Source organism: Ostrea edulis, chromosome 9 (assembly GCF_947568905.1).
Source record: "Ostrea edulis chromosome 9, xbOstEdul1.1, whole genome shotgun sequence".
NCBI classification, from domain to species: domain Eukaryota; kingdom Metazoa; phylum Mollusca; class Bivalvia; order Ostreida; family Ostreidae; genus Ostrea; species Ostrea edulis.
In genome coordinates, this window is record NC_079172.1 from 46899271 (window position 1) to 46920827 (window position 21557).

The window sequence follows — 21557 nt, forward strand, 5'->3', positions numbered from 1 at the left end:
ATAAGAAATGTTTAATTTAATATAAAATTTCCATCATAGTACTTAAATTACTTTAGTTCATAAATTTTTAAAGACCTTTATTATCTGCAAGTAATGTTTGGGAATTTTATTGGTTGTTTGCATTGCAATTCAAGACAAAAAGATGAAATATTCAATAAATCATGTTTAGTTTAAGGAGTCTGAATAAAATTAATACGAAGTATTCAATTTTCATATAAAATAAAAGATCTGAAAGCAAATGCTTTGTTTTGTCAGAAATGTCAATCAATGCAAAGAAAAAAACTCCAAGTGACTTTACAAACTGCCAAAGAACAGCAATTTTCCCATGCAGTGAATGTATAGCAATTATTTTTAGTTGAGGCTATGCATATCAATCGATTGAACAAATGTGCATTGTGTATAACCTGCTGTTCTATTAAGAAGTTATTTTCAATCAAGATTGGATGTCAACGGAGTGGACGAACATCAGCTGTGTATTGCCTGCTGTTGTATTGCAAATCTGAACACTACGGTAGCTGCATTATTGCTAGTCCTGTATCTAAAAACAGTTAAAGGAGGAATGACACCCCCAGAGAAATCTGATATGGACGGAAAGTGGAGAATATGTACAGTATATTTTGAATTGAAAATTGCCTTATTTATTTTTAAAAATGAAGTTTAAGTAGAAAGTAATTTGGAAAAATAATAAAATAAAAAACCCGATTGACTCGAACCCAAAATCTACCGATCAGCAGTCGACACATTAACCAACTGAACTAGTCAATGAAAAGGAATATACAACTATTGCTGATATTTATATTTCATTCATGTTTCAGAAGGAAATCAGCCATGTGACCACAGCTAATATGTAAAATCATGGTGGCAAATCGTACGACTTTGACATGATCAAGTTCTACAAACGATAGAAGCAGAGAACACTGACACAGTTTTTTGGCGGTCGGAAAGTTTTCGACTGAAAAAAAAAACCAAAACTATGTCAGTGTCCTCTGCTTCTATCGCACGTAGAACTACCATTTTAGTATAGATTTGTTCCTTAGAAAATTCTTCAAATGTTGATATAAGTTATGTGACAATTCATTATTGATAAAGACATTATTTACTCATTTGAATTTTCCCTTGTGTTGACTTTCGTTGCCAATTTTTTGTGTAATTGATTCTCCATTGTGAAAATGAATGCCAAATCATGGAATTCAAACATACATACTACATTGTACCTCCAAAAGGACTGTTGTAATGTGTTCTTTGAATGGTATGGATGCCAATGCTTTCATAAATGAACAGATTTTTTTCATACACCAACTGAATACAAATAAAAAAGACTGTTTTAAATGATGGGATATTGTTTTAATTAGAAAAAGATTTCGTCTAAAATAGACAAATCTGGTTTGCGAGTAGTTTCGGGGTCACTTTTCACCACAGTTTTTCTAATTTTAGGTGAATGGGTATCACTGGACTCAGTTCGTCTTTTCATCGGCTCTCTGACTTGAGACTTTGCGGTCTCACTGCGGTCTGTGTGCGTGTGTTTGGACAGATTTTGATTCGGCTTTAATCGAGTCCTGTGGAACACATCGGAAGGGCCTGGTTCCTGAGAATCTGGTAGACTGCCTTCAGAATCACCCCAAACACAGCGCTGTGTTTCCGTTGGGTCCTTCTGCTTGCCTTTCTGTGGAAGTCTGGCTCCCAATTCGAATGACTCACCGGTTTTAAATTTCTCTGATTTATAGTGTTGGAATTCCTGGTCTGTGACATTCAGGGCATTTTTTGGAGTTTCTTTATCAGTGTTACGTAACCGTTTCCCTAGTGGAGATTTCTGAGTATTGCTTCCTTCTGCAACTTTCTTTAGCTGGAGTCTAAAATTGTAATACATCAAACATACAAGCCTAGTATTAACTAGTGATCAAAGAGTTGATTAAAGACAACACAAGATGTGTGTTCATGAAACTCCTTCCCCTCCTCCTCATGTGTGGCCATGTAAGTTATGACACATTCAATCAATAAAATACTTTCTTTGTTGTTTTATCGGGTGATGAAGGTAGCTAGCATAGTAAAAAAAAAAAAATAATAATAATAATAAAAACATGAAAATTCATATTCATTATGTAAATTTATTCTGTAATGATTCCTACATTCATCACCCAATAAAAAAAAAAAAAAGAAGACATTTCATTGTTTATATTTATATTTTTTTGGGGTATTTTTTAAAACTATAAACTAGATTTCAGTACTGAAATTTATATTTATATCATTGACCATTTCATTACTTTAATGGAACAACCAATGCACCCTTTGACCTTGACGAGGCTCCATATTTGGTATGATTATGGGGACAGGTGGTACTAAACAAGATGCCCATGCATGGGCTACATTGTTTACCTGAGTCACCTTGGCCCATACCTAATTTAGATTTTCCCTACATATTCACATGTAAAACTTTTATCCCTATTGTGACCCCATCCTTCCCCTGGGGGCCATGATTTTTACAAACTCGAATCTGTACTATGTCAAGAAGCTTTCATGTAAATATAAACTTTTCTGGCCCAGTGGTTCTTGAGAAGAAGATATCAAAAGATTTTCCTAAATATTCGGGTGTAAAAATGTCACCCCCTATTATGGCCCCACTCTACCCCTGGTGGCCATGATTTTAACAAACTTGTATTTGCACTATGTCAGAAAGCTTTCATGTAAATGTAAACTTTTCTGGCTCATTGGATTTTTAAAGATTTTCCCTATATATTCCCACGTAGTGATGTGCAATCGGACCAAAAACCATAATCGGTTATTGGTAATAATCAGACACATGTAATCGATTATAATTGAAATTATCATTTTTAAAGTGTTTTCCCCTCAAAATAGATAACAGAATCATTAAACATATGGAAACAACAATGAACATTTAAATTCTTTTTTGTTTCCTTTGTTCACAGGTAAATAAATCAGAATTTCAATATATCATGTAATGGAATTTATAATCACAATGTCTCAAAGATATCAGAGACAGACTCCTTTATCTGACTGTGTGAGTATCATTGTTGTTACTGTCCTTCACTTCTCACATTTTGTTTGCTTGCCCTTTTTTTATATCAAGTTTCACATACAGAAAATAAAATCTGCACAAAATTGAAGTGATTTCCGGATTTTTTCTTCTTTGAGACAAAGATGTCGGCGACTTTTATTTTATAATTGATTATTAGCATCACATATCTCTGAACGACCGACAATTGATCATTGGCAACAATCATTTCATCACTATTCCCGTGTAAATCTTTGATCCCCTATTGTGGTCCCACCCTACCCCTGGGGGCCATGGTTCAAACTTGAATCTGTACTATGTCAAAAAGCTTTCAAGTAAATGTAAATTTTTTTCCTCAGTGGTTCTTGAGAAGATTTTTAAAGATTTTCCCTATATATTCGAATGTAAATTTTGATCCTCTATTGTGGCCCCACCCAATCCCCGGGGGCCATGGTTTTAACAAACTTGAATTTGCACTATGTCAGGAAGTTTTCATATGAATTTCAGCTCTTCTGACCCAGTGGTTCTTGAGAAGAAATTTTTTAAATGATCCAACTCTATTTTTGTGATTATCTTCCCTTTGAATAAAATTGAAAGCCCTTCACCCAGGAATGCTTTTTGCCAAGTTTGGTTGAAATTGGCCCAATGGTTCTGGAGAAGAAGTTGAAAATGTGAAAATTTAAAGACACACACACAGATGACAGACAACAGGCATTCAGAAAAGCTCACTTGAGCTTTCATCTCAGGTGTCTATTCATTATTCATTTCATTATTCACCGTTTGCTCTGCGTGCGTTCACCGTGCAAGTGGGAAAGAAGAACGTTTCAGGGACTGTAACAGCTAATTTATGCTATGCGTGAACCTACTTCTTTGTGACTTTATTGAATTTAAAAAAAAATTGTTAAAATACCTTTAACATTGTTACAGTTGATTTGCGAATTTTTTAAATTTTTTTTGTTAAAATCTATGTCATCTTTATCCACTTGTACAAAATTGAACCTATGCCAAAATTTCCTGATTCACAATAATACCTGTACTTAGATGTTGTTTATTGTTAATGTAATTAATTAAATCTTTACCCTGTCCTGGTCTTTCGGGGACTAGCCCTCCTGACCCCTGTGTCTGCCATCAGATCCTCTAGTACAGCACAATTACGACCGGTCCCATCCCTGCTCGGTCCTGGCCTCTCCCTGTCCAGTTCCCTTGCATTACTATTCGTCAATACTCTTGTTTTCAGATTACGGATTTTGGTTGCAGAAGTTGGTTTTTTGTTCTTCAGATCTATTTTTGTCTCCTTGGTTAAATTTTCACTTACTGACCTTGTGTCAGTTGCTGTAGAAACATTCCTGCCTGCCTGTAAGTAAAAAATAAAAATGGCTGTAACCGCCTGTTAAGCAAATGTTCCATGAACACAGCATACATGGTAGGATATCACAATGTACATCTACATGTACATACATCTATTAATTCCAAAGTCTGCCAAGTTTTTCGATTCATTTTGACACTGAGCAATGCAACTTTTTGCCTCAGCAAGAAATTGATTACATTTGTAAATATGTGATATTAAATTCTACTTCTGATCTGAGTTGATCACAAAGCTGAAAGATGGGGTTTTGAACCAGTGCATGATTGTAATTAACTGTAACAAATTATTTTTATTTAAAAAATAAAGTTTTCCCGATACTATAATTTACTAGTTCTGCTGACAGGTGACTAGTCCAGCTGCCAAAGGCAGATGGCCTAGTCATGAAGCGTACCAGTGTACCAAGTTTGGTGTCAATCAATAGAGGAGTCAACATATTACTATATCCGATTTGACTCTTGACCATGTGAACCCAAAGTCAATAGGGTTCATCTACCTCTTACAATGTACCATTGTACTATGTTCGATGTCTGTCAAGGAAAAGGCTCTCAAGATATTGAGTGGACAATACCTTTACCTCACTATGTCCAGAGTATTTTGACCCATGACCTCAAAATCAATAGGGTCATCTACTTCTTAAGATGTACTAGTGTATCAAGTTTGAAGTCTGTGAAACAAAGGGCTCTTACGATACTGAGAAGACAAGACCTGGTTTACAGACCGATTAATCGACAGGCGCAAAACAATATGCCCCCTCTTTTTCAAGGGGGGGGGGGGGGGATAAAAATAATTGCATTGTATTCTGTAATATAACAAAAATAATGTATGAATTTTTTAAATAAAACTTCACTACATATATCATGAGTTATCTTTCTTTCAAGAAGTTGGAGACATTGGTTCTGTTTAAGTTTCCCGAGACTTATTTACAGTACATGTTCATTTTTTAACTCTTGGCTTGCTCTGAAAACACTCATGGATACCATCAGAACCCCTTTCCTGATGTGCCAGCTGTCAGTATTTAAACAGCATCCTGAAGATATATTTTTACACATGCAATGCGAGTTACCGAACCTTGCTGAGGACTGTAGTTTACATCGTTGCAAGCCACGCCTATTGACTCTGTTTGAACTATGTCAAATGAGGTAGGGTAGGTACTACAGGACTCGGTAATCGTGGCTAGCGACGATGTGGAGTTTATTAAGTAAATCATACTGGTCTGTGCATTTTGCTGAGTTTTACACTTGAAATATAAAACAAGACGAAATGCTCCTAATAATGACCAATTCCAAAGATGGCCAAGGTCACAAGGACAAATATCTTGGTACCTGTAGAAAGATCTTATCACAAGAAATGCTCATGCGCAATATGAAAGCTCTAATGTTTACCATTTAGAAGTTATGACCAATGTCAATTTTTTGCCATGATTTTAACAAACTGAAATCTGAAATATGTCAGAAAGCTTTCATGTAAATATCAGCTTTTCTGGCTCAGTGGTTCTTGAGAAGATTTTTAAAGATTTTCCTTATATATTTGTATGTAAAACTTTAACCCCTATTGTGGCCCCATCCAACCTTCGGGGGCCATGATTTGAACAAACTTGAATCCGCATTATGTCAGGAAGCTTTCATGTAAATCTCAGCTTTTCTGGCCCAGTGGTTCTTGAGAAGATTTTTCCTATATATCTCTATGTAAAACTTTGATCCCCTATTGTGGCCCCATCCAACCCCCGGGGGACATGATTTGAACAAACTTGAATCTGCACTATGTCAGAAAGCTTTCATGTAAATGTCAGCTTTTCTGGCCCAGTGGTTCTTGAGAAGAAGATTTTTAAATGACCCCACCCTATTTTTGCATTTTTGTGATTATCTCCCCTTGGAAAGGGATATGGCCCTTCATTTGAACAAACTTGAGAGCCCTTCACCCAAGTATGCTTTGTGGTAAAATTTGGTTGAAATTGGCCAGAGGTTCTTGAGAAGAAGTCGAAAATGTGAAAAGTTTACGACGTTGCCGCCGACAGACAACGGACAAATGATCAGAAAAGCTCACTTGAGCCTTTGGCTCGGGTGAGCTAAAAAATGTTGGTACCCACATAAAGGTCTTGTCACAAGAAATACTCATGTGAAATATCAAAGTTTAGCACTTACTGTTCAAAAGTTATTAGCAAGGTTAAAGTTTCAAACAGAATGACAGACAGGACAAAATCAATATGCCCCCCCCCCCCCCCCCCCCCATCTTCGATCTCGGGGGCATAAAAATCATTATCTACTTGCATACATGTAAAGTACATGAAGATCTGATACCTAACATCTTGATTATAACATAAAGTAATAAACCCCATGTCTGTCCTGAAGCCTGACATCTTCATTATAAATGTAGCAGTCAGCCGGTTTCAATCACTGGTGGCCAGATAGCTCAGTTGGTAGAGCACCTGACTAGAGATTCAGGGGGCCCAAGTTCGAATCCCTGTCTGGTCCATTGCATTTTCTCCCTTCCTGTTACATTTGGTGCCGTAGACCAGCCCCTGGAACTGACAGGTGAAAATGTCTGCCAGGGGATTAATATCCTGGGTTGAGGTGTAAAGACATTTTAGGAAGGAGGAATGTAGCGGTCAGCCGGGTTTGATTGCCGGTGGCCAGATAGCTCGGTAGAGCACTTGACTAAAGATTCAGGGGTCCTGGGTTCCAATCTCAGTCTGTCCTGTTGCATTTTCTCCCTTCCTGTTACATAAGCTTTAAACCAGACTGAGCTGTACTATGGTACAACGGTGGAATTCAGTTTGTAAATTTATATAAAGTATAGCTGTCCATAGTTTTAGATGTATAAGGTTATAGATGTACTGTATTATGGATATTTACAGAATTATTGTGATCTCCAATGCACAAGTGAGTAGATATCATGCTAATATACCCCCAAAACTAAACTATTTTTACTTTATAAGTTCATATAGACTGTTTTCTAGTTTTCCAAATATGATCTATATTCTACATCTTATCTATTTTCCCTGTAGATTCTACAGCGAGTACCTAGGTTAGGTACTATCTAGTCATAAAAGCCCACACTTTAAACTACTGTACATACTTTCACTCAATAGTGATGTCACATCTGCTTAAATAACTCAATGATTGTGATGTCATATTTTGTTTATAAGTAATAATGGACATAAATAAACACTTCCGTCTCCTACTGAAAATGTAAACAACTGTGCACTTCTAATATTAAAAGTGCATAGAATTCGAAAAATATGTAATAAAAAAGGCAATTGATTGAAAATTAGGAAATATGTCTGCTGTTTGTCATTGCTCAGTCTGCTTTATTACACAATGATCTTGGGCATATTTCCGTCAATTCAGTCGATAACCTATTAATGATGCTTCAGATTTAATTTTCAAGAATTTCACGGATAAATAATTGTTAGTGCGACATCACAACTGACTGCATCCCATTGCATCTATGGGAATATGCACATGTATGTCAACAAATATAAACATTTTCCTATCAATACATAGAATTTTCGACAAATGTTCTGTAAATCTAAATATTGTACAAGTACCTGCTTCAAAACATGTATCGCAGCTTCTCGGAGCTCCTCTTCTGTCATTACATACACTGTTTCTCTAGAAATAATGACCAGCAATTGATACACATATTTTTAAATCACAATAAGACATTTTGCTTCTTACTTTGATCTCAGAAGTTATGCTACACTTATTGTTATCTACTGTGGAGTCATTTTAATTTGTGGGGGTCCAATGTTCGTGAGTAAGCAAAATTTTGCTGGTTTGTGGGGATGTAATTTCGTGGGTAAGCGATACGATGTTACTAGGAGAGATAACTCTCCTTGGTTTTAAAAAAAATGTTCAAGGACACATAACTTTGTGGGTAAGAGTGACCCACGATATCCACGAACATCAATCTCCCACGAACAATGACGATTCCACAGTAACTTGATCATTGTAAAATTTGATGATAAATATGAAAATTTATCATTTCTATTTGTGAAAGTAAATAACAGAAGTATTCATCAATGATTATTGCAAACTGATAAAATATTGATAACAAAGTTATTTTTACTTCTTTAAATCATAAAAATGATTTTTAAGCCCGTTTCCATGTTAACAGAACAGTCACTTTCTTCAATATCATATATTTGAATAATTCCAAGATTTCTGACTGACTGAGATCCAAACAAACTAGAAATAATAGAACATTTGGTTCACTTCCATGGGCCTTTTAGATAAATATAACATTTAATTTCTTCAACATCAGATAAAAAATAAATAGCGAATTTCCAAATTGATACAAATCGTAATCATCTTTTTGTCGCCCAAAACATGCATCTCTTTAACATCTTTAACTAGGTGCACTCTAGCTGCATTCAAAAATGACTGACAGATATCATTCTATAAGCTCTAGTAGCTGGTTTCAATGTTTGGAATTATTCAATCATACAATAAAACATTAAATGTATTGACCTCAAGAATGTCAATAATTGTCTAATGAGTACAGTATGTTTCCATGTTTAAACCACATTAAGTTTCCCTTTCCATATTTACAGTACACTAAGTTAACCTTACATATCTGCACCACTCCAATCTTCCCTACATCCATATTTACACTAAATTTCTCTTTACATGTCCACACCACCACAAGCTTCACTTTCTATATTTACAGCACACGTAAACTTCCCTTAATCTAAAGTTTTCCTTGACTTATTTACAGTACACTAAGTTTTCCTTGACTTATTCACAGTACACTAAGTTTTCCTTGACTTATTCACAGTAAACTAAGTTTTCCTTGACTTATTTATAGTACATTAAGTTTCCCTTGACTTATTTACAGTACATTAAGTTTCCCTTGTCTTATATTTACAGTACATTAAATTTCCCTTGATTTATTCACAGTACATTAAGTTTTCCTTGACTTATTTACAGGACATTAAGTTTCCATTAACTTATTTACAGCACTTTAAGTTTCCACTGACTTATTCACAGTACACTAAGTTTTCCTTGACTTATTTACAATACACTAAGTTTTCCTTGACTTATTCATAGTACATTAAGTTTCTCTTGACTTATTCACAGCACACTAAGCTTTCCTTGACTTATTCACAGTACAATAAGTTTTCCTTGACTTATTTACAGTACACTAAGTTTTCCTTGACTTATTCACAGTACCTAAGTTTCCTTTGACTTATTCACAGTACAATAAGTTTTTTTTGAGTTATTTACAGTACACTAAGTTTCCCTTGACTTATTTACAGTACACTAATTTTCGCTAACCTTGTGTGCCCCTCTGTAGAACTAGAAGTCTCTTCTCTGCATAATGAAGTTTTGGCAGGCGTATTCTTCCTCACCGGGGGAGTCTCCATTCCAATCATCCATGAAGGAAGTTTTCTAGTGGAGTCATTCAGTGTAGCTTTCTGGTCTGGATCTCTCTCGTCTTCTTCATCCCCACTTTGTGTATAAATGCTGGTCTGTTGTCTCAATACTGACACACAACTCTGGTATAGCTCTTGATAACTTGAAATATACATTTTCCTTATCACTGAAATGCCTTGTATATAGCAAGTTTTATATTCTGTTATTACTTTCACTAAAAACCCGACGCACGGGTCTAATTTTGTAGACTCCTACATAAGGATTAGCAATAAGGCAGCTTTTCAGCCAATCTTCACGTCATGATAAAATTCCAATCCTCCACTTTCTTTATTATTTTAGCTTTTATTACCAGGAATATAACGAAATGGAACAAAATTTCTACTTTGCATTTTCTACAAATTCAGAAGATATGCTTCTTCTCAACAATTAAATCAGGAAATATTGAATTATGAAAAGTATATCAACATGACATTGTCTAAATATGGCCACCTCTAATTTGGTAAGAATTGATGAAAGACTAAGACAAACAGCACTTTCTGCACAAAAAATCAAAATGATGTAATTTGTCACAATAGCATGAATGAACAAAGACATTGCTAGAAATGCATGTTTTAATAAAACCTTACTGAAAATATCAATCATTGAGAATGAACAAAATCTAGAATTTTTGGAAAAGGGGAAGTCATAAAATGTCCTAGTACTGAAGGCATGTATTAATTTACAGTTGTAAAACTGTGGCAGAAGACAAAATTGGTTTTTGAAATGTGATTGCCATATCCATGGGAGAAAGTGGTTGACTAGTTAGCTAACTGTGGGTGATATGTGGAATTTTGTATCGGGTTACAGTGGAATCATTTTAATTCGTGGGGGCCAATGTTCGTGGGTAAGCAAAATTTTGCTAGTTCGTGGGAACGCAATTTCGTGGGTAAGCGATTCGATGTCACTAGAAGAGATAACTCTATTTGATTTAAAAAATGTTCGAGGACACGTAAATTCGTAGGTAAGAGAGACCGACGAAATCCACGAACATCAATCCCCCACGAACAATGACGTTTCAATAATATATGAGGTAAATCCTGATTGATTGTTTTTACGTCCTATTTGTTTCTGTTTTACGTTCCGTCGAGGATTTTTCACTCATATTGAGATATCACCAGCTGTAGGTGAAGTACCACAAATTTAGATCTATGGTTGGCGCTCAGGGCCGTAGCAGTGAGGGTTCTTTATCGTGCCTACGCTGCTGTGACACGGGACCTCTGTTTTTAAGGTCATATGAGAAAGACCTGTGATTCTCACTTCTCATTGCTGAGCGTTTGGTGAAGGAGCAATCTCTACCTATTTTAAAGTCTTCAGTTTGATGTGACCATGGCAAGCTACTGTAACTGGTCGGGTAAATCCTGAGTCGGGCCTTTGGGCCTCTTGTTACTTAATCACTCCCTCCCCCTACTCAGGTAAATCATCAGTTGGGGGGGGGGGGGGTGACAAAGTAATAAGAGGCCCAAAGACCTTAATGGTCACCTTAGCGTTAGTTAAGAAATAAATTTCGTTTTTGAACTACGATGCTTTACACTTGAATTCTTCATATGTCCCTGTGAAGCACTGCTGTTCATACCCTCATGTGTTCTCACAAATGAAATTTATTTCCTATGTTTACATTCTATTTTCCCAGCCATTAAAATAGTCACACTATATTTATCAAGATACATATGCACATACGCTATCATTACAATTGGTGAAGACATCAAAGGCAAAAATATTGGAAATGTATATAACTAAAAGTCTAGTCTGAGGGCTATGAAATCTAGAAATTCAAGACTCCTGCTCCCCTGGGCCTTACGGCGGAGCAAAAACTCCCAAAAATTCACTAATTTTCAAAAATCTTCTACAATTGCACATGTGTAAAAAAAAAAACTAAATGCATAGTCATAAAGTCTTTATCAAAATTGCCAGTTTGCCAAAGATATGCATAGTTGCTAGTTTGCCAACAGAGTTGTCGCAAATTGTTGGTCCTGTCAGCAAGGCAGATAAAAAATTCTCTGGACCGATAACTTGCTAGAAAATGTCGGTCCAAATGACCGTTTGAAAATATCAGGTGTGATCCGATTATTTTAGAGCTCGGGTTTGGGATGCGCAAATGAAAGTCACCCAAACAACATGGCCGCGCGACCGATCTAAGTGAAAGGTTCTCTACCCAGGAAGAAAAGACTTGTTGTGGTAGCTCAGTGGTAGAGCGTTCGCTTCATAACTGGAAGGTCGTGAGTTCGAGTTCTGCTTGTGCTGTGGCTGCGTCAAACCTAAGATGTAAATATACCCTCGACAAACGCTCGGCATTTAGCAGTGAGAGTCATGGTCTTTCAGATATGACCTCCCATGTTGCGGCAGGTGTTAACACGTTATGGCCTTGAGTCAGACTACAGAGCTTAAGTCTAAATTTTTGGTATTTCACCTGTAGCTGATGATGTCTCAATATGAAGGGAAAAACAAACAACTTGGTAAGAAAAGGAAAAAAAAAATTCCTGAACCTGGACCAATTAAAAAATTACGAAGGCTTCCGTGGTGTTTGTGAGTTCCAAGATGGTGCAAAACTGACCATGTTTGGCTGGATATGAGTGGGAGATACATTGCTGTTAAAAAATAAAAGGCATTTTGGTGCAGTACATTTTTCTTTTTTCTTTCTATTCAATACAAACATGTATCTGGTCTGACAAAACTTTGTCCGGTCTGACAGAACCTTTTAACTCTGTCAGACCAAATGTCTGACAGTAATTTAAAATTTTGACAACTCTGGCCAACCCTCCACCCCTATTGTAAGATAACAACCCAAAATTTTGTCAATTTCTCGCTATTTTTTTAATGACTCAGGTGACCTAAAAATAGTGAGAAATTTGGGGTTGTTATCCTACAATAGGGCTGGAGGATTGGCAAATTCGCAACTATGCATATCTTTATATAGGGGTCACTTACCTCAAAATAGTTTTGAAATCTTTGGCAAAAATGAACTCCTGTCTCCCCTGAGGAAGTCTGCATGTCATGCAGTTCTCCAAAAAATCTCCCTTCTCTGTCACACATGGAAGACTGGGGGTTCCAGAGGGTGTCTGGTCTGTTGGTAGAATCTCCATGGTTCTGAGGTATTCTGGGACAGGGGATCTAGTGATCACATGACTACCAATAACCTGCAAATAATGGTGTGGTTAAACTAGACACATGTGCTAAAATGCTAATGCTTACAAAATTGACTATCCATGAAAAAATTCTATCTACAAAGCTAATGATTTTTATGCTTAATCAGACTACAATTCATTTCATATTGAATCACATCAATTGAACAGTTGACTGTGGCCACTCACCAGAGCTGGATTGTGTAGAATTTGAGTCATCTGCAAAGATTGATAAAAAAAACTTTCTTAAGAACCACATCAAAACAAAATTCCAATAAAATCATCGTCATAGTTAAGAAAACTGACCTTGACACAGTTTACACCAGCAGCCCTGGCCATGTCCATGTGATCCTGGGTGTTGTATATATATACAGTTTTCTATGAAATAAAAAATATATCAAAAGTTTTATTTCATTTTCCAGTCACCTACACCTTCATGGGGCCATCTTTGCAAGCCAAGTGTCTAATTCTCAAGATGAGAGAAAGCGAATCAGACACTTGGCTTGCGAAGATGTCATGGGGCATGCATGTTGATGTCAGCAACACCACTAGAAACCTGTCCACCTGAACACTAGTCACCCCTAAAAATCAGCTGATTTAGAAAGACCTTAAAAACCAAACATCAGCCACTTTCTGTACGATCACTGTTACAACAAATGTAAGAATAAAACCAACTACACATTATCATAATAGAAGAAAATGTTACCAGAGATGTGTTTGCCAGCCATTATTTACATACTGATAAGTGTTTGATGGATTTCTGAGCCATTGTCTGTTCTTTAGCATAAAATGGATAAAGGGCACAACATTATTTGTTTTAAAAAATTTCATTTTCAAACTTTAACAATTTTGATATAGAATACATCTACATGTAGATTCCCAAATTATTATGCAACATGCATGTAAATAAACCCAGACACGATTGATGTTAAGCATCATTCAGCAATCCAAATGGACCAATAGCAATTGTAATTAATACATGAATTTCATAAAATTAAAATGCAGTTATATTCACAAAAATGTGTAACTAAACATGTTGTAGTATTCTCACTAAAAAATATGTCCTTGCATGCTTGAGCCCCTTTAGGATAAAAACTTTTGAAAATTTTTTTGCCTACAGAGCCCCTTTAGAATAAAAACCTTTGGAAAATTTTTTTGCCTACCTACAATTGTACCAAATTATTTTTAGTTATACGTAGTATTGGTTAAATTAAATATAGTATCAGGCAAACAAAGATATTTTAAAAGGATTGACTTGAAACGTTTTGTTATATCATTTTAGCCTGTACTGCATTTATAAAAGTACAAATGATGAGAACTTATATATATAGTGCAAGAAAAATCACATTTAGTATAACACTCCCCCAACACAAACAAGTTTCCACATTTACGATGCATGGTGGTTCATCAATTTAAATTCTGAATATCCAGAGAAATCATTAACAAATGGGTCTGATAAACAAAATTGTCAAGCAGATTTCAACTTTCTTGACAAAATTTAGGCTTACTGTTGCTATAAAGGTTCAGAACTTTCTATTCCTAATTCTTCATTCTACACTCTTCTGTAGATCACTGACTAACACAAGTTGGCATACTTACTGTACAATGTAAAAACAGACAATGGCGCTTTTGTAGGAAGGCCAGGATCCCTGGATTAGGAGGCTCTGAGAATGGTCCTGCTGCTGTTGGATCAACAATGTGGAACAGGTAGACTGGAAATTCTAGCTAAAGAATAATATCTGTAGACTGGAAATTCTAGCTAGAGAATAATATCTGTAGACAGAAAACTCTAGCTAGAGAATAATATCTTCTTTTTGTTATACTGACTATGCTTCTCTATGAAAATAACACTTTAAAGAATGCATGATTTAAAGAATGCATGGACTGGGTCCTGCCTAGCATACCACAGATGGGATTGATAACAATGTACTATTTTCATAAAGAAACCTCAGGATATCAACCAGCTTTTACTTCTAGATGTGGACAATTGAACCATCCCTTCCACTGATCACAATCCTTACCTCTTTTGCTAACCTTGACAGCAAATTTTGAATTTCTTTTGGAAGTTCTCTGTTACCTGAAATTCGAATTAAGATTCATAACAATTTAAAAACTTGAATCTTGCATAACTAATACAAGAAATGTGTGGATAAATAAATGTATTTGCATTCTTATAACATATAATCCAGTAATAATACTAGTATATAATTATTTCAAACACTTTTTAACCTCAAAGCAGGCTACAAGTGAGTGAGTGACATGAATATGTTATTTCGGTGATTAAATAATTATTGTCTTGTGAGACAATAATTCTTCCTTATACATGTAGATTGCTTTACACTAAAAGCAGTTATCTAATGTAGTTTTAATAAGTTTCTCTTGGTTTTTGTACAAAATAAATGTGTTATTAGTCATCAATTATACATGTATATATATTCCTATGCCATTGAGAGAAAGGTAGCCATCACTTTCACTACTAATGCCCCTTTATACACAGTGCCAGTGTTTTTTCGTACCATACTGAATAAAGATGATTCTTCCAACTGGGTTTTGTTCATTCCAATGCATGAAGATCTCTTTCAGCCCTTCCTTTAGTTTGAGTGGGCTGTCTGATTTAACGTATATTGCCTCTATCTGTATTAACAGACCTGGGATATCGAACTGTACAAAGAAAGATAACTCTTCAGAGAAGCATAATTGCAAATATTCCTTCAATTCTACAATCTCTTTACAGTGCCTGAAGAAAGTTTATACAACACCTTCTACATGTATTTTGGTTCAAAAGGATGTTTAAAAATTTCAAGAAACTTTATTAATACAAATGTACCTTGTATGTTGAAAAGTTTTCCAGGTGAGATTTTTTATAGAATATTTTATATCCTTCCTCTTCATCAGGTTCTTCATCTAAAACAAAGTCCAGAAAAACATTTGAATAATTTCTGCCTTATTTCTGCTTACTTATAAATACATGTATATTCATCTATGTATGTTCATGGTTATAATTACATGCACAATACATAAAATGTATATCATTTTCATATCATTTTCTTTATGTCAGGATTTAAAAAATTTTTGTTTAAGTATTATCATGCTGAACTATTGAAAAGTTTAACACATTATATTTTAAATGGAAATGAAAATGCCTATGAAAAACTTAACTTCTAAATTTTAAAAAAAACCAACTTTACAGCAATGAGCCACCCTAGGCTGTAAATATCTGATCATGAATTTGTTTCGTGTAAATAATTCACAAGGGGTCATTTACACACGATTATGAGAGAACAAAATGATGTGGGTACTTGCTGGAGATGTAAGACACTTGGCCAGTTGTTGGATCAAACCAAGACTTAATGTCAGTGTGACTGACCCCCAATACTTCCTCTCCATTCAGGCAAACTTCCTGGTTCCATAATACTTGAACTTCTCCATACTTTGGTAATAAACTAATTAGTGCAACTGTCTTATCTGGAAACTGAAATTAAAGCATTACAATTTTACAAAATTAAATAAATGTCAGATTTATCATATCTACAGTAAACATAATGATGTTCGGGCAGTAAAAGACTGTCTTCTATAACGAAATGTTTTATAAAGTCCTATACTGCCTAAACTGCTCACTGGGCAGGTCTATTAAGTTACTGTAATCATGAAATTTTCTCTACCTAGTTTTATTTTCTTTTAATTCACATTCATCCTTAATTCATTCAAAAACTGAAAAATCAAAATTTACTTATCACCCTCAAGCAGACAGACTAAGCAATTAAAAAATGGGACAAAATCATTTTTTCAATACCTCTCAGCAAAAATAGCATGGGATAAAAATTTCCTCGTGTGGTGGATTCTTCTTGTAAATGTGAAAACTAAACACATGTATATCATCTCAAAATAAGCATTCTGAGAGTATTGCATAGCAATACACAGTCCCCTACTGGAGGCCCAAAAAACTAAACACATGTGTATCATCTCATAATAAGCATGGCATTTGAACCTCCACACTGTAATTCCCTTAAATAACCCAAGGAATTAATTTTGCTAAGATTGGTACAATATGGCACATTAATGCTAGAGTAAAATGCTTTAAAATACATATATAGGAAAACTTTTATACTAGAAATGGATGGAGAGAAATACAATATAATACATATCAAACTAATGTCAGATCTGGTGAGCTAAAATGTACCTTTTTCTGGATCATCTTGAGATATGCTGATCTTTTGGCAACACTGGCATTGTCATCATCAATAACCACTTTCTGGTCCTAAAAATAATCCACTTCACAAGTATTGTACATGATCTACTGCATTAACTCTATAGCAAACATGGCGACTGTGGACACTTGTTTCATCCCAAGGAAAATGTTAAAGCAATACAAGCTGTAACTGATGGTAAATAAATTAAAAAATTAAAGAACAAATAGTCAACATATATGTGATTGAATATATATAACTTAATAGAATCAGAGTGAATCTGAAGCAATAAACCCGTCAAATTAGCAAAAAATGTTAATTCATGAATCATTGTCATCTGTCAGTAATTCCTGCTCGTAACCTCCGATGTGCATTGATCTTGGAGGTCACCAGTTTGGAAAAAGCGAAAGAGAGGCACTGAGCACGTGTTAGATTTGTAAACAGTTTAACATGCCAATTTTATAGAAAATTCATGATCAAAATTTCATTTGAGTGGCACATTTGCGTAATTATTACCTTTTTACACTTACATAGTATTTCTAGTCATTCATGAAACAATGTAATATTTTAAAACAAACGACACGTGTAGTTACTCGCGTCAGTTTCCGTCTTTGTATATGGCCTCGGTCTCAGCAACCCGATCATGTTCGGCAATCATCGTTCCCATGTTCGTGTATATGACACAATGGCGGTTTATACGAAACGCTCATTGTAGGTGTGCTCTCAAACAATATTCCCTTGTTTATTTTGCAGAATTTTTCTTCAGATCTTGGGGATTATATTAGTTAAACCGGTAGGTGTTATATTTGGTGAATAATTGGATAGTTGAAAAAATACTGTCAGTTACAACTTGTATTGCTTTAAAATGACAAATATTAATACATACATGTATACAAGTCTTATCTACTTCTTGCATATAATTATAAATTACCTGCTTCAAGCATTGATGCACATCTAGTACAACATCTCTCAATCCACATTTCTGGTCAGCAGCAAATATTTGCCTTGGACAAATCCTGATGTGATCTTGGGAGAGAAATTTCCTGTAGTGTATGTTGCTTCCCTGGATAAATGAATATATAGTGAATACATCAAACTCCAATGTCAAAGTGGAGGAGAGCTATAGCGAGTCTCCAGCTCTCATACCAAAGTGGAGTAGAGCTATAGTGAGTCTCCAGCTCTCATACCAAAGTGGAGTGGAGCTACAGTGAGTCTCTAGCTCTCATACCAAAGTGGAGTAGAGCTATAGTGAGTCTCCAGCTCTCATACTAAAGTGGAGTGGAGCTACAGCGAGTACTCCAGCTCTCATACCAAAGTGGAGTAGAGCGGTAGTATGTAAATCAAATTCTAATGCCAAAGTAGAGTGGATTGTCACCATCTGATTTAACCATTATCCTTATGCACATGAGAAGTATCGTGTAAAATGTTTCACCAACTTGCCATCTGTGTTCACTCTATGGACAAGTCAGACAGTTGTGAAATGCTCTATTTCCTATAGAATGGATTCTTTTTCTATAGATTTTGTCTAGATCATACAGTCTACTGTTAATTTCACATACTGTTACAAAACATTAGAAAGTGGTATATTTACCTTTGGGTAAAGTTGTTTACCAAATTATTTAATGTCCATGCAGCATTACCTGTTTACCTCTACTGAGTACGAAATATGATGTCACCAATACAGTAGGCTTTATATTTTTTATAAAATATGAAAAAAAAGGAATTTTGAATATCTGATATCGTTCGTTTGAGTTTATAATCACTGCCAGAGTTTTGAAGTATATGTAAAATGGCACAAATAATACCATGTAAAACTTTTAAGTGATGCATGCCAGCTTCGGCAGATTGTAAAACTGCTTTTTATGAAGAGTCCTGCTCTCAAACTATGAGTGTGTATGAAACTGCCATTCCCGTGCTCCACTCTTGGAGTTACGAATGATGAGAATGTTCTTGTTTCTTGACTACTCTACAACAGAGGTGGTGCAATTTCTTGCTCCTTGAATGCATTCTCGTGATGTTTAATCTGCATTCGGGATAACCAGGAATTTGTACTCATGCAAAAAAAAAACCCAGCGGTATTGAATGCAGCGCTCTAAATGATTCCAAGTAGTAAGTGATATGACCTAAGAATTGAAAGAGGAAGAAGCAATACTGGTCAGAAAATGCCTCTAGAAAGAAAGGAAAAATGTGTATTATACAACTTATATTGTATACAAGATGAGTTACATTTCAGTACAATTGCCCATTCTATGTTGAAGAAAGAAATATGTTGGGTTTTTTTTAATGATGTATCCAAGCTCAACAAATTTTTTAGCCATTTAACAAATATTGAAATAAGACAAATTTACTTGGTTGATGATTAATGAAGACAAACCAGTAATTGTCAAATTGAGTGAATATCGAGTTAAAACCTTCAGGGAGAGTTGATGCTATAAAACTGCAAAAATCCTGCTAGTTGGTATAGATCTACCACCGATATTTTCAATTCAACTTTTGTATACATTTACTTGTTTCCCCATATGCTGCATCTACATATAATTTCAATTAATTTGTAGTTAATGTTGTAATCTTTTCTGATATTTTTTCCTCTATAAACTGTATTTGCTGTTATGCCATCTTTGCCCAATATTGGAATAAACTTATTTTGTAGGGGGGGAAACTTGATGTGGAAAGCTCGGCTTATCATTAATGACAGCTTGTTATACAAACTGTTTAGTCATGATATACACCGTAGCCGAGTGTCGACAGATTCTTTTTACAATACAAGGTCTGTTTACAGGGAAAACATGACATAAATTAGCATTACTGAAAAAGGTGGTCCATGCATCAAAATGCAATCATATTTTGCCGCCATCTTGAGCCTCTTGTATCAACGATGAAAGGGTCTATTGAACATCTATGGAATAAGCATAGCCTTCTTTATCTTTCATACTGTTTGATTGATTGATTGATTTAAAATTTACAGATCTTCTATGTATAATTTTGCTAACATTCATGTGTTATATGATAATACGATAAGTTTTCGAAGAAAATAATGATATAAGGGACGTTGTAATTTCAGAATAAATCCCAACGTAATTGGATCCGGGTCCGATTCGTCCCATGAGACAGTTTGATAAAAAAATATATATTAGACATTCTCTAAGTATCTTCTCCTCAAGAATCACAGTACTACAAATTGTCAAAGTAATATATCTCCAATATTATTATATCATATCTACATTGTAATACCTGCATGTATATAACTAATACCTATTTAACTCTATAATTAGAAAAATGCATTCAAAACTACTAGATATTAATACCTTATTTTGTTTACTAAATCCACATAACCTTGTATCTACAACACAAACCTGTCTATACATCAGAGACTGTTTTAATGTTAGAAATAAGTATTCAACAGTTTGATATTTTGTAATGTATCAATATATATGTGTATCTATGTATGGCTAACAACACATTCTTATATAATGTGCTTTAGTGCCAATAAAGAATTGAATTGAATTGAATTGAATTGAAATAATTATATAGTGTTGATTCAACAACCACGAAGGCTAGGGAAGGTCAATGACTGTTGTTAAATGTCTTAAGACAAAAGGAAAATATGTTTTCTTTTAAAATGCCTCATGCAGTATAACTGAGATATTCACTTAAAGCATCCGCTGGTCAGTAAATTTTACACAATTATATATACTTTTTTGTTTGTTTGAAAAAGCACCAGAGGCACATCTTTTCAAATCAATATGCAAGTTTCCTCATATAAAGTAGATTCAAATTTGTGCACATGATCTTGGAGCCATGGTTTGGTTAAAATGGGGGCTAGAGAATGAGGCTTGCTCATGTGACATCATAGGTTTTTGCAAACTCTTTAATTACACTTTGTGCATAAATAGAAATATATCTTCTGAAGGAATTTTATTCACTGGGTATAATAAACAACCTGATAAATAAAACTATTTGATACTGAAAAGTTTATATTCTCTAATTTGTCAAGGGCAATATCTCCTGTAACGGGAAGGGAGAAAATACAATGGACAAGACCGAGAATCGAACCCAGGACCTCTTAATCTCTAATCAGGTGTTCTACCAACTGAGCTATCTGGCCACCAGCAGTCAAACCCGGCTGACCACCACATTCCTCCCTCTTTAAATGTCTTCACACTTGAAGACACCAACCCAGGGTCCTTTCCCCCTGGCAGGCATTTTCGCCTGTTAGTTCCAGGGACGGCTGGTCTACCGCACCAAATGTAGCAAGAACAGAAAGCAATGCAACGGACCAGATCAGAATTCAAACCTGGGCCCCCTAAATCTCCAGTCAGGTGCTCTAACATCTGAGCTTTCTTGCCACTTGTGATCAAACTAGGCAGACCACTACATTCCTCCCTCCTTAAATTGTCTTAGTCGTTAAGGAAAGTCCGTGCTTTTACGTATCCGGTTTTAAATTTTAAACACCGACTAGAA

At 35.2% G+C, this 21557-nt stretch overlaps 1 protein-coding gene across 2 annotated transcripts; it reads right to left on the bottom strand.

Moving 5' to 3' along the window:
* Positions 1–1329: 1329 nt before the first annotated feature.
* Positions 1330–19958, bottom strand: LOC125659399 (uncharacterized). Of its 2 annotated transcripts, XM_048891067.2 has the most exons (15): positions 19903–19958; positions 18028–18159; positions 17090–17167; positions 16213–16381; positions 15737–15813; positions 15426–15570; positions 14931–14986; positions 14509–14634; positions 13216–13287; positions 13099–13128; positions 12716–12924; positions 9653–9892; positions 7924–7987; positions 4090–4364; positions 1330–1850 (listed from the first exon to the last, which is right to left on the bottom strand). In XM_048891067.2, the coding sequence occupies exons 1-15, from the start codon at positions 19948–19950 to the stop codon at positions 1349–1351; spliced, it is 2223 nt and encodes a 740-aa protein (XP_048747024.2). In that variant the 5' UTR covers positions 19951–19958; the 3' UTR covers positions 1330–1348. The 2 variants fall into 2 exon arrangements, with proteins under 2 accessions (XP_048747024.2, XP_048747025.2); XM_048891068.2 differs by lacking the exons at positions 18028–18159; positions 19903–19958 and having other exon boundaries at positions 16277–16381; positions 17090–17166.
* Between the last annotated feature and the right edge of the window lie 1599 nt (positions 19959–21557).